The sequence below is a fragment of the Sordaria macrospora genome, chromosome 1 (genome assembly GCF_033870435.1).
Source record: "Sordaria macrospora chromosome 1, complete sequence".
Lineage (NCBI taxonomy): Eukaryota > Fungi > Ascomycota > Sordariomycetes > Sordariales > Sordariaceae > Sordaria > Sordaria macrospora.
This window is the reverse complement of record NC_089371.1, coordinates 4358215-4371208: the sequence shown is the minus strand read 5'-3', so window position 1 is coordinate 4371208 and position 12994 is coordinate 4358215. Positions and strand designations below refer to the sequence as shown.

At 52.7% G+C, this 12994-nt stretch overlaps 2 protein-coding genes across 2 annotated transcripts; one reads left to right on the top strand and one right to left on the bottom strand.

Moving 5' to 3' along the window:
• Nucleotides 1-4157: 4157 nt before the first annotated feature.
• SMAC4_02872 (uncharacterized protein) lies at nt 4158-8216 on the top strand. The gene is made up of 4 exons (XM_066089856.1): nt 4158-5111; nt 5164-6503; nt 6578-7230; nt 7303-8216. Exons 2-4 carry the CDS (start codon nt 5796-5798, stop codon nt 7934-7936), a joined length of 1995 nt encoding a protein of 664 aa, XP_065945686.1. The 5' UTR covers nt 4158-5111; nt 5164-5795; the 3' UTR covers nt 7937-8216.
• A 703-nt stretch (nt 8217-8919) lies between these two features.
• Nucleotides 8920-11631, bottom strand: SMAC4_02871 (uncharacterized protein). The gene is made up of 3 exons (XM_003348326.2): nt 10791-11631; nt 9950-10654; nt 8920-9890 (listed from the first exon to the last, which is right to left on the bottom strand). Exons 1-3 carry the CDS (start codon nt 11285-11287, stop codon nt 9548-9550), a joined length of 1545 nt encoding a protein of 514 aa, XP_003348374.2. The 5' UTR covers nt 11288-11631; the 3' UTR covers nt 8920-9547.
• Nucleotides 11632-12994: the final 1363 nt, after the last annotated feature.

Below are 12994 nucleotides of genomic sequence, written 5' to 3'. Positions count from 1 at the left end.
CATGGGTTGGTAGAAGTGATCCAGGGCCCACTGTTTCCATCACCACGCTCGGCTACTCAGAAAGCGTTGGAGCCGAGACTATGGGATATTACTCACCCACCGGATGTCGACATACCAAATCCCCGTAGCCCGTGTTTAAAGATACCCACCCCTTTCATGAAAGTGGGCTAGATACCAGAAGTAAATGAATGGCCGACAGCATGAATGCTGCAGTGATGGGGAACACCCAGCGAGCCAAGCAACGCAGAGCAGAGCAAGAAAGCTCGGCAATAGATCTTTCAACGACACTCTTCCAACCTTTCCTGACCTTCCCCCAATCGATCCAGTGGCGTGTATCACTGCAGTCCGGCGAGCCGTAGAAGGCCAACAGGAAGTGGTGGACATAAGAACACACAGTAAATGGGTTGCTGTGTGAGCTAGGTTAGTATGGAGATGTGTAGGTGGAAGGGAGCATTACCACATGTAGGTAAGCACGATGCTACCTTGATGCTCCAAGGGCTTGCCTTTCCCTCCTCTTTTGTTCTCCGTTGGGTTTGATTTCTCCCTCATTGTTCACCTTGTCTGTTTCTGGTGTAGTGGGCGCACAAATTCCGCTCGGTATATGTGCCCAAAACCTTGCACACGGGTGCGTGAGTCCACATATGACGGGAATCACAAGCGACTTCAGAGTAATGACTTGAATTGCTTGGCGAAAACCGAGACCTGGCTGGTTTGATTGACCTCCAGCATATTGTTGTCGGAAGATGTTGGCCGAGATACCTCTCACCGTGCCAGGAGGATGAACAGATAGACTTGTACGCTTCGTAACGGTGCATCAACGGCCGGGCCTTTGAAGCTTCGTCACACCATAACTTGCCGACCTGGTTGTTCCGGAGGCATAGAACTTTGGGAGGGAGAAGCTGGAGAATGACAAAGCTGGACGACCAGAAGTCACCCAGACCTCTGGCGGAACGAGTGCTTAGGCGACCGGCGTGAAGTCACCTTACCAAGTGGTACGCAATCCCTTTCTTTTGGTGTTGCTCGGCCGGCTGATTGGGTTGTTTGGGCAAATTGCGACATGCAGATGCCATGCTATGGTGCTTATATGGAAATCCAGTTGGTAGTGATAGACGGTCGATGGTTGGACATGGGAACAGGTAAACGAGGAATGCACCGTATCCTGGCCCAATGAGACCGGCATAGCTCGCCTATAATGAGCAAGCCGAAGTAAGGGCTTCGTATAGCCATTACTCATGCAATCGCAACAGAGGAGGAAAGAATAAGCCCAGGCATACTGGGGAACAACGAGCTGAACCTCTTCTGATATCCAAACGTAACATGGCTAAATTCCGAAAGAGTGAGCCTGTCGGCGAGTTTGACACACCTTGAATTCATCACAGGGCTAGTGCGTGAACAGTTTAAGTCGTGCATCGGGTATCCCGTGGGAATGCGACAGAAAGAGAAAACGGGTTGTGATGTTAAAAAGCTGGGTACGTGATACAGATACACAGTCGAATGCAACGGCGGCTTGACTGAGCGGGCCGCTCTATTGCTCTGGCTTCTTGTAGATAGCCTGCAACAGGTGAAGTGCCGGGACCGAGCACAGATATGGAGTGAGGGAATAGACGGGAAAAAGAAACGAGCTTAAGAGACCAACGACAGAAGCTTACGCTTTGAGGACGTCTTGATTGGAGGTATCCGAGAGGTTTGGTATCACAGGTATCAATGCATAAGGTATGAGAAGGAGAAAGCATTACCACTGGACAAGATGGCGTGGGGAAGCAAGCCTACAAGGTCGGGTTGGTAGGTGTAGGGCGTATGGCGTCCGTAGCCGTGTGCGGGTGAGAGAGGGTGTCCTCTTCCGTACCCAAGTCCGGTGTGTATGCGAGCACACCGTATCCTGTGCTTCCGTCCCCGGTACTCCATGGTTTCCATCTTTCACCTGGCACTCAGCTCTCCGTCCCGCTCGTCCGTTGATCTGGGTCCCAGGCGGAACAGATGTATATGGGGTTTATACCAGACCGCCCCATATAGGACCAAGATTCGTACATCTTGCAGAGCATGGCACCACGCAGTGCGGACAAGAGAGCCACCAAACAGGGAAAGACGTCAAAGAGATGTGAATAAGTTAAGCCGGTCAATCCAGTCGAAATGATATGCCCATGCAGCTCGTTGCGTATGATATGTCGGGTGCGGGTGAGGAACTGTTGGAACGCAGCCACTGGGATCTGATTTCTTCCAAGTAAGGTAACCGGTACCTCACAGGTCCCAAGCCCTGCATTGGACGCTTATCGTGGTGAATTTGACGCGTACAGACCGGCGCCGGATTGGTGGTGCGTGGCTGAAATCTGTAACGCTCAAGTCATACCGAGTCGTCCAGACGTTCCTCACAGACACACTGGTTTTTTGTTTATTGGCATGGAGACCAAGACAGGTTGTTATGGCCTGCTCTGTGCGAGTCCACGGACGGTAGCAGATGACGTTGTAGTAGACGTTGCGGGCGGGTAGAGGCCAGTGAGGACAAGACGATATAAACATATCAGGACCCGGCTTGGGCTGTTACCCAAGGGAGGTGCTTGCAGGTCATACAGAGCACAAGAGCGTGGAGTTGACTGGCGGCTGGTGCAGAGAGAAACATCCAACAGCATGTGGTCTGTTCGGCAAGTGTAACCATTGCGACCGAGACGGATCGGGAGCCCAGTTTTCGGAGAGGCTTGCCGGTGAAGGTCTGGGGGAGGGCCATTCTCGAAGCTTACAGGTCAGGTCGTCTTGGACATGTAGTCGAAGCTCCCCGAGAACGGGGTCAGGTTTCAGTACTGTGTAACCGCGCTTTACGGTAGACGCAGATGCTGGGGCGCCATGAATCTAGACCGGGAATCCAGGACCGCAGAGACCGGCTTTGGCCAGACGGTCGAAGGTTTTGAGCCTGCCGTTGAGACGAACTTTTTTTTTCTTCTTGCCATGTCCTATCGGATGTAGCGTAATCATGAGGCTGGCGGCATGGCCCGGTGAGTCCTGACCATTGGCTCTATCCGGCGTCGACTATCAACTGCAGAGCGGCAGCAGAAGGGAACCTCAAGGTCTAGAGAAGGTCCATGAGTGGTGAGGTGAGCCTTGGCATCCGAGTATAAGCCGGTCCAGCAACATGGACGGCACCGCGAACTGGATGGCAAGATGATGGATGGCGAGCGGGGAACCAGACTCGGAGAGCTTCCCAGGTAACCTTTTCTGCCTCGTAGTGGCTGGCGTATCCCGTCTAGTGGAAGGGACGGATATCCGGCGGAGGGGGCGGCGTACCAATTGAAAGGCAGGCAAGTCGAAGCGAGGTCGCGGTGGGAGGTGTGAGAATCATCATGATCTTGTGCAATGCGCCAGTCGTGGATGATGCATCCGTTTAGGTGTTGTGTCGGAATTGGCCGTGAAGGCAGGTAGGAGCCAGGTAGGTTGTAGTGAGAAGAACAGCGCCAAAGGAGCGAACGGATGAAGTTGTGAGATGAGATGCAGTGCTCGGGGCCAGAGCAGGTGCACGGACCCTATTCTTATACAAGCTGTGAAGGAAATCGGGAAAGAACAACTTGGCACCAAGCTGTGCTGGTGAAATGACAGGACTGGATGTTTTTGTTCACCGTGACCGGGTAGTTTGAAGATCATAGAACTTGAGTTAAAGTTCAAAAAGAGGTGGATGCAGAACGGTGACTCGTGAGTCTTGTCGGCGTCAGATCCGTCTGATTGCCAACCTGGAAAGTGGCCAGGGCTGTTGTGCGTTGCATGGTGTGGTTTTGTCACCTGCAGCAATGCCCGGTGACTGCCCTACACCTTCCACCTTCTTGGCTCGTAGTCAGAAATACCTTCCCTCCGAAGCTTGATTTTGCGGGCTCATTTCAGATGCGTCTTGTGAAGTGATAGCAGTAGTTAAACTTTGGAGGCAGGTGCATCCGTAAGGAACGGGATGAAGTGGAAGGTACGATTTTAGGTGAGGATTCTGATGTTGTTGGAGCTGCTCCCCGCACCTGTATCAAAGCACGTACCAGGAATAAAAGAAAGAAGATACGGATAGACGGGTACCTTGCATAGCACGCTCAAACAGTGTCATGCTTGCGTACATGCCTAACGGCGACGGTGCATCGATACAAGGTTACATTACCATAAACGCACACCTGCGTCGAAAATATTTTGACCCCGAATCGGCCCCTCAACGACTGGAGCGGGACGGGAGCTCACCCAATCCAGGTGGAGACCGGAAGCTAGCTATCTGCTCATGCCGCCAACGCTCCATCTGGCCAGTCTTTCGGACGGCGTTCTCGATGTCTTCCCATTGCAATTGAAGACGCAATGTGTTCGATCTGCTTGCCTGGCCTATCTGGTCTTCCTTTTGATATCGTCTCGACACCCATTTAAACCCCAGCTGAAGCAGCATCGCCATGTTCTAGCGAGATCTAAAGATACCGTCATTCCATTTTCTGTCAACATCTCTCACTCTACTGAGCAGCAGGAGCACGGTACGTCTCATAGCTCTTTACCTCTCAGTCTTGGTCAAGAACTTCACCCTGTCCCTCCCGCCTTATATGAGGCTTAACTCATTATTTGTTACCCCTTTTCCATTCATTGGTGGTAGTAAGTCGGGTGGTCCATGAGTTTATCAATCCCGTCAACAACATCAACACAAGCATCGAGAGCAGTATCAGGGGCAGCATCGGGGTTGTGTCCGTCAAGCCTCCCCCATTACCGTTGCTTTTCGGCGAGGGAGTAAGGAAACACCATTGACTGCCGTGCAACATTCGGTTGGCTCGTTATTGTTGCGTCCTTTAACCCACCGAGGGCTTTTACTGCCCCATCGATTCCCAACCAGATTGTGTCCCCTTTCCTTCTCTTTTTCCTGTTCATATTGACGGTTCTTGGCCGACAGTTGCTGGAAATCTGGTCCTTTCCTGATGTTTACCGGAGCGCTGTTTACATTGTTATCATCCTGAACCCCCCTTCACACCCCCTCATGTTCTAGCCCTCACGCACTCTGCTCAGTCTCGTTATATCTCCTCTACGGTCCTTTTAACTCACTCTGTCTTAAGTCACATTATCATTGCAAAGCCTCACTCATCGGACGGTTTCTCAGACGTTTTGGCTTCTTAACCAGAGTCAGTGTGCCTCCAGACCCTCACATCCACCCGTTAACACGACCCTGGACAGTAAACGTACCCTTTTTGCTACCCCAACCCGCTACTGTACCTTATCGAGACCGGCCTTATCCCATTACAGTCAACGCGGCCAACGTAACGTTCGTCTTCGGTCAACAAGACTCCGTCGTAGCGTCACCGGCCGTTCGGCTATGCGGTCCTGCTGGTCTGCTACCTATATTGGCTCAACCGCTGTCCTTTAGTGGGAGCCGAAAGCTTACGATTTCGCTCGTCCTACATCGGCCACACCTTTTCCTCCCAACACCTCACCTTCCTCTCTCACCGGGGCCTTCGCCTTTAGAGCTGAGTGCCGCCGAAGACTCAGTGCCCAAAAGATCCAAATCAGCAGATCGATGCTTTGCCTCACAAACTCGGCACATTGAGCTCTTGCTGAGTGCCATATTCTCTGTCATCAGAATAACCGCTCATCATCAAGTTCGCGCATTCATAGCCGATAACCTACAATCACATTGACCAGGACGCACCTCGAGCTGGATACCAGCTTTGAATTGGGATTGGCATACCCTTCTCAGTGAGCTATCATCCATTGTGTTGAGGTTCAGGGGCAAAATCATCGGCCAGACTGGTGGCTGTATCATCATTCTACCAAAGCTCAAAAAAGCAGTGGAGAAAGAAAACGGCAAAATGGCTACGCCGACAGCTTCTGGCAACCCAACGATGGAAACGGAGCATACGATACCCGCCCCGCTTGATGCGCCTCCTGAAAGTGCTGTGCATCACACACGTCAAGGGGAGCAAGGATCACAAGCGGAGCAATCGCAACAGCCGAATGGAGAGCAACAACAAAAACAAACACACCAGGAGCAGCATGAGGAACACACCGAGGAACAGCAACAAGGTCAGGAACGGCACGAGGAACGGCATGATGAACGACACGATGAACAGCACCAGGGGCATCACCAGGAGCTTCACCAGGAGCTTCACCAGGAGCATCACCAGGAACAGCGCCCGGATCAACATCATGAACAACACCAGGGACGGCAGCCCGAGGATACCGGTCCAGCGGTTTTGCATGTTCCCATCGCTACCAACGGGGTTGTCGAGAGCCATGGTCACTCGCCGCGGGCGAGAAAGGACACCAACTCCTCCATATCGACCATTGCATCTGCCGCCACAGCTGCTACATCCTGTAGCGTCGTTTCCTCCCCTGCCCTTACTCCGACAACCGCCCTGCCAGCCCAAAACATCTTTTCTATCAAGGACGGAAACGCTCCTTCATCTTCCAGTCGAAACAGACGGCGTACTGGCCCCTTGGCGCCTGAGGCAAGGGGAAGGGCCGCTCTTATCCGAAAACAAGGTTCATGTGCGAACTGTAAGAGGAAGAAAATCGGAGTGAGTGCATGCCGACCAAGTGTAAAAACTTGAAAGCCATCCAGGCCAGTTCACTTACTCGGCTTTTCTTGTAGTGCGATGCCAGGCATCACGGCATGACTTGGGAAGAACTCGCGCAAAAGTTTCCCAACTCTGCAGAGACGCAACAGCTTGAAACCATTGTGCCGCCAACCCCTACAAATGCTCATACTCAAGAATCAAGAAAACACAATCTCAGCACCCCTTCGCCAGAATTTATGGACATTGATTCCTCTCCAACACAACAACCGATCCGCTCATCGTTCAGCGAGCCGCGCGTCAGAACACCTCTGCCTTCCAAGCCTCGACAGGACAGGGCATCTACTGTGTCGTTCCCCCAGCCGAACGGTGGTCTTTCCAACGGTAGCATTCTGACGTCGAATTCGCACGGGGCTACAGTCCGGGCTTCCGAAGGCTTTGCGACGGATTGTTACAGAAGAGTTTCTGCCTTGCTCCTTCGCTGGCAAGATGACGAAGACCCTGCATTAATAAATCCGATGGACGAGTTCAGAGAGGTGCTTGGAGAATACTACGACTGCTCATGCCAAACCAAGATTATTCCATCCGCGAATCAGCACCACAACACATCTATGTGGGTTTTGGACGAAATTCTCCAATTCCTGAAGACGGATACGGAGGACGAGCTCAAAATACTCTATTGGTCAAGTCACAGTTACTTGGACGGCGACCAACAAATGATTCTGGCAAGGTAGGATTACTCGCCTCCCACCGAATGGCACATTACACTTTCCCCAGGCTGACTGTATCGTCACGTTGATAGCTCGAGAAACAGCGAGGCTCAACCAGCTTCGTGCATACGATGGTCTGCCATCCAGGCTCTGCTCGATCATGCTTCTCCAGATGTAGTAGTCATTATGGACGCCACCTACTACCCGAACCGATACAGATTCATGAGAAGGACCAACCGTTCATTGGAGGTGCTCGCTGCGTCTACCCAGGCCAACTTGGAGAGAGGCGTCTTCACCCGTGGTTTGAGCGACCAGCTGAGGACCCGAGCGCGTTTGAAGCTTCTGGGGGGCATCTCAATCGCAGATCTCCATGCTAGGGTGGCAACATCCTCGCTCTTAACTATAAGGGCTAGGTTACAGGAACCACTCGGCTCAGACATGGAAGGCATTACATTGCCGCCGCCCAGTAGCATCGCTCCAGTTCCCTTGCATCTGCAATTTGCGGGCAGCCCTAGGACATCGAGCATCATCTTGACTCCGAAATTGAACGGGGAGTTGGTGGCAATGGCTGGCAGCGACGAAGGCAGTGGCAAAAAGGGGGGAGCAGGAGGGCTTGTTTACACGTTCCGTGTGCCCGCTGGTGCAAATCAGGACATTTGGGAGGAGTATCTTTCGACGTTGCCCGACGAGACCAAGGAGAGACTGGAGTTCGTGGGGGCAGACTAGAAGGAAATCAGACGATCTCGAGCCAGAACGGGGTTTAATTGCTCTTCAAAAGGAAAGGTGGAAGGGGAGATGGCACTCTGCTTAGGTGGACACGAACCGCATGAAGATTCATGATCAGACAAATATCTCGAGAGACCACTCCTGTTCCTTTTCTGTGCGTTTCCGTTGTGATATCCCAGAGATGTTGCCTGGACGTGGATATCCTGCGCCCCCTGGAATTGCAAGCACCCTTATCGATCTGAATTACAAATAGGTGAGTCGCTGCGGAGGAGAGATACTACCCTCCATTGCAAACCACAAGTACCGTGAACATTCCAGGTAAGACCAGACAGACTTGGAGAGACACGGACATCCGAGGTTGACGACGAGGGACACCTCACTCCAAATCATGAGAACCCAACGAAAAAAAAAAGAAGAAAAAAACACAACTCCTGCCCGGATTCGAACGCATCATCCACCTCCTTCGACTCAACCAAGCCCTCCACCCTCCGAAGAAAGTACAAAAAATACAAAGAAAGAAAAAGAAAGGCCAGCAACCGCTCCTCCGAGTAGGTGACGGTTAACCGTGGAAACACCATAGCACTTCTTTCTTTCTTTTTTCTTTTTTTTATCATTTTTCTTCCTCTTATCATTTTATCAATTTTTTTTAATTTTTTTTGGAGCATGAGTTTGAGGATCAGTTTGAGGTTTTAGGACGGTAGACCGTTACGCCACTCGACCAAGCGGTTGTTGGTGAAAGGAGGGGTCCAGGAGGTGAATCATATACCCGTTAGGCGGACCAATTTGGTCTGGGCGGGTCAGGGAAAAGATGAGACGGAAGGAACCAAGGAAGGAAGGAAGGAAGGAAGGAAGGAAGGAAGGAAGGAAGGAAGGAAGAAGTGGCGGCCGAGGCAGGTGCTGCGGGCAACCCCACCAGCAGAACACCGCGGAAGGCCATCAAAGCTTTATCGAGAGGACAAAACATGGATGGGTACAGGTAATGATGGAGCAATCAGTTTGCTAAAACTAAACGCTAAGGTCAGATATCATAGTATGTATCACTAAAGCCATGCATGCAGTGGTATATCCATCATCCCAATATCCCCCGTTGTTCCATGATCCATGATCCATCATGACATGACATGACATTAACACCCTCTCCTTCCTCTCCCTCCTTCATTTTTCACGATCTCTGGTCTGGTCTAATATCGAATCAGACAGACAGACAGACAGACGGAGACATGCCATCTCTGCCATCCATTCCCCTACAATTACAACAGCAAAACAGCCGCTACAACTCCCACAACAACCGACGACCAAACATTCACCATCTTCCCAATAGCTCCCGAATCCTCCGCATGCGCATCCGCAATTTTCCACTGAGGCATGTAAACCCCCGTATCCCTCGAATCCACCGTGCCATTCCAGCAATACCTCTCAAAGCACGTCTTGCACGCCGCCGGCGTCTGCCGTCCCAACCGATCCAAGCTCCTGCTGATAACCGCGCACGCGACGCAAGTAGGCCACTCCTTGTCCAGCGTGCCGTTGCCCTGCGTGGCCGAGTTCCACCCGTTGCCAATGATGTCGTTGCGCTGCGACATGGTGTACGACGGATCGAAGGTGGACACGTTGCTAAGCGCCGTGTAAGGCGCGTTGGGGACGTAGACGATCAGGGGCGGGACCGTCTGGTTTTTGAAGTTGGCGTCGAAGGTGAAGTTCTTGACGTCGCAGCCGAAGAAAGAGGGACGGTTGTTGAGGCCGAGGTTCACAAAGGTCCAGTCGTCGGGGATCGTAGGGAATAAAGTGCCGTTGGAGATGGCGCCGAAGGTGCGCTCGTAGGTGGCGCGCAGGGCGGTGCCGTTGGGCCAGTTGGTCACGTCCGCGGAAGAGTCGACGGCGAAGATGACGTCCACGGCGCGGACGGGCTGGATGAGCGGGTTGAGCGGGATGTTCTGCAGGTCCTCGCCGCCGTCGACTAGGTCGAGCTCGATCGAGTCGTGGTTGGGGTTGGTCTTGTTGTTCCAGTTCAGGAACGGGTTGGGGATGATTTGGGAGACATCGTTCTTGCTCTCGCCGATGTCCTCGAGAATGGAGGTCACGGCCTTGATGAGTATGTCCGGCACGCCTTCGTAGCTGGTGATGTTGGCCAGCAGGAACTGGTTGAAGAGCGTGCTGCTCGTGCCCATGACGAAGCCGGCTTGGTCGAGACCCTGGACGCACTTGCCGCCCGAGGGGATCACACCGTTGGTGAAGTTGGCGCCGATGTACTTGGTCGGCACAAAGCCGAAGACGGTCGGGTCCCAGCTGCCCATCTCGAAGGGGTTAAACTCGAAGTTAGTAGCGTTGAGCGAGATGATGGTCTCTCCCGGCGCGCGACCGTCAGCTACCAAGATAGGGAAGGGCGTGTCGGCCTTCTTGAAGTGGTCGGTCTGGGCAATGCTGGAGAAGGTGTACGCGGGTCCGCCCAAGTCGTCTCCGATCAGTTGGTAACTCAATGCTCGGCCCCAGTAGTCTGTTATACTGGTCTCGAAGCCGGCATCCTTCTTCTTCGCAACTTCCTTGGCCACTTCGGACCAGTACTGGATGCGGTTGACAGTACTAATGCCAGCCTCCTTGGGTCCCTTGAAGATGGAATTCTCAAAGTCCCAAACTTTGTTCTCGCTCAGCAGGCTCTCTACGCTGCTGAAGTTGTTGGAGAACAAACTGCCAACGAGCCAGCCACCGCCGGAAAGTCCAGCCCTACATGCAGTGTTAGCAATCCACTATCACATCCTTGATTTCTTAGTGACAAGAAGCAGCGGGCATGCGCAGCAGACACTCGAACACTCGAAGACCAGACAAGAACCGACAAAAAAAGATAAACGACATTACGTACAAATACGTGCTGGACTGCAACAAGCCTCCGATGCCACCCGCGCCCGTGGTATCCTTGATCCGGTTATCCGCTGCAGCAACGAAACCGGCGCCGTTCATGAGGGCGCGGTAGCCACCACCCGAGACAGCGATGGCGACATTGGGCAGTTGCGAGATGTTCTTGGCGGCCTCGTTCATAAAAGCCTCGGCATTGAACCCGTTGATGTTGGCCCTCTTCAGCAGGTCCCTCATGGGCTGGATCGTGTTCTTCCTCCGCGTCGATACCCAGTCCTTCTCCTCCTTCGAGAGATCCAGGGCCTTCCGGAGTGTCGGTTTGGTCTTGGGACAGTCTACAACGGCCGGGGCGTACCCACCGCTGGGCGAATCCGGGAGTGCTCGGATGGCAAGTTCCTGTGATGTTGATACCAGGGAGACATCGCGCTGGGGTATCCTGATAGGTTCGGCCGATACGGTGGCGAGCAAGGGAGCTGCGATGAGCAGCGACGATGAGAGATGCATGATTGGTAGTCGATAATCCTCTTTCTCAGATAATGGCCTGACGAATTATTTTAATAAACCGTGAAAGCTGTTTAGTTGTCCGCCGTTTCCCAGCACTTTCTCTTAATAAGAAGGCGTATTTTAATGGAATCCAGTTAAGAAGAGAAGGTGGTGGCCAGTGTCCAAGGGGCCGAAAGGTGAACCCAAGAAGTATGAAAGAGCCGGAATTGTTTGGTACTCGAACGGACCAAGAAAAGGGGAAATCAACGAAAGGAAGTCGAAGAAAGAACGACAGACGAACAGGGGAAAGCAAAGAATATAAAAAGTCGGTCGCCCAAAAAAGAGAGTGAAGATCAAGGAGTGACCCGAAGTGATGTGAGAAGAAAGAAGGATGGAAAGGGCAAGAATTGGAATGCGGATTGGCTCGCTCGGTGCCGCGGCGCTGCTAAGTTCCTGGGATTGGGGATTGCGCGGACTGTGGATGCCCCAGTGGGCAGTTACACCAAAACAGTGCCCCTGTACCCGACTCCCTGTGCCCGCCCCTGTGCCCCTGCGCTTGTCCTGTGAGCAACTGCGTATGGCACCGGGAAGCTGCGGGAATGGCAGAACGGGTTCGGATCAGCGACGATTGGCACCAGATCCCCGGCATCACCTCAGGACCACATGGGCAGAGAAATCGAAGGGAAAGAGACATTCCAGGGTTATCCGCTGACTAACATCCAAGCGCCGCTACCACTACCGCTACTCCACCAATCTGTCACCCACGGCAACAGAGCCACTGAGGCCTTGCGGTCCCAACGCCAGTGCCGGTTCCTAACGGTCAGAATCGTTCAGCCCATTATCATCATCATTATTCCGTTCGTCTCGTCTTATACCCAGATTGGGGGCACAACACGGGGTATGTATTAAACCGGCGCTGATATTGATGAAATCACACAGTATCAAACCCGGGGGCGGTTGGTAGGCACTTGGTGATGCCGGCGATGGGAATAATGGAAACTCGTAACCAGCCCAGCCACCGAGGTCATGGACAAGAAGATCGATGACGGGGACGTACATTGAACGAGAAAAGCACCGCCGCATGTTCACTGAATTGGTGCCGTAGATCGAACAACATCGAATCCATTCATGACAAGGAAAATCCGGACATCCAACAGCCCCTACAGCAGCAACTCTGTGGTGCTATCAAAAATCATCGGGATGTTGCTAGAATCCGTCGGCGTCTTCGGTATCCCGCTGTCAAGATATCCGCGTATTTTTTGTTTTCGATCGACAGGGCACAGCACACCACAGCACAGCACAGCCAAGCAGCCGCAGTGTCTCGCAATCAACACCAAAACAATAAATCTTATCCATCTATACAAGTTCCCATCTTTACACGCGCACTTACGCGGTGTTGGCAGTTAAGGTTCCACTACCAAGGCTGACGAGAGCGGCACTAGGTAACAGCAAACTGTGAACTGCGCTTCGAGGCCAAGAGCTTGGTTGTTTGCTGAGCACCTATCAATCTCAAGCGGGCATGTTTGCTTTCCGTCCCCTATCCTATTCTTATCTTCACACGGCTTTGTTCCTCGACGCAAAGGTCGTTGATGTTGGACAGGTTCAACCTTTTCGTCAATCGCAATGCAATGTCGTTCGTCCCGTGATTCCCGTGACCTTCTCCCAGGCAAAGATATCCCTATTTCTGACCGTCCTGGGCGTGTCACGGCGGCCTCCAGCCTATATCTC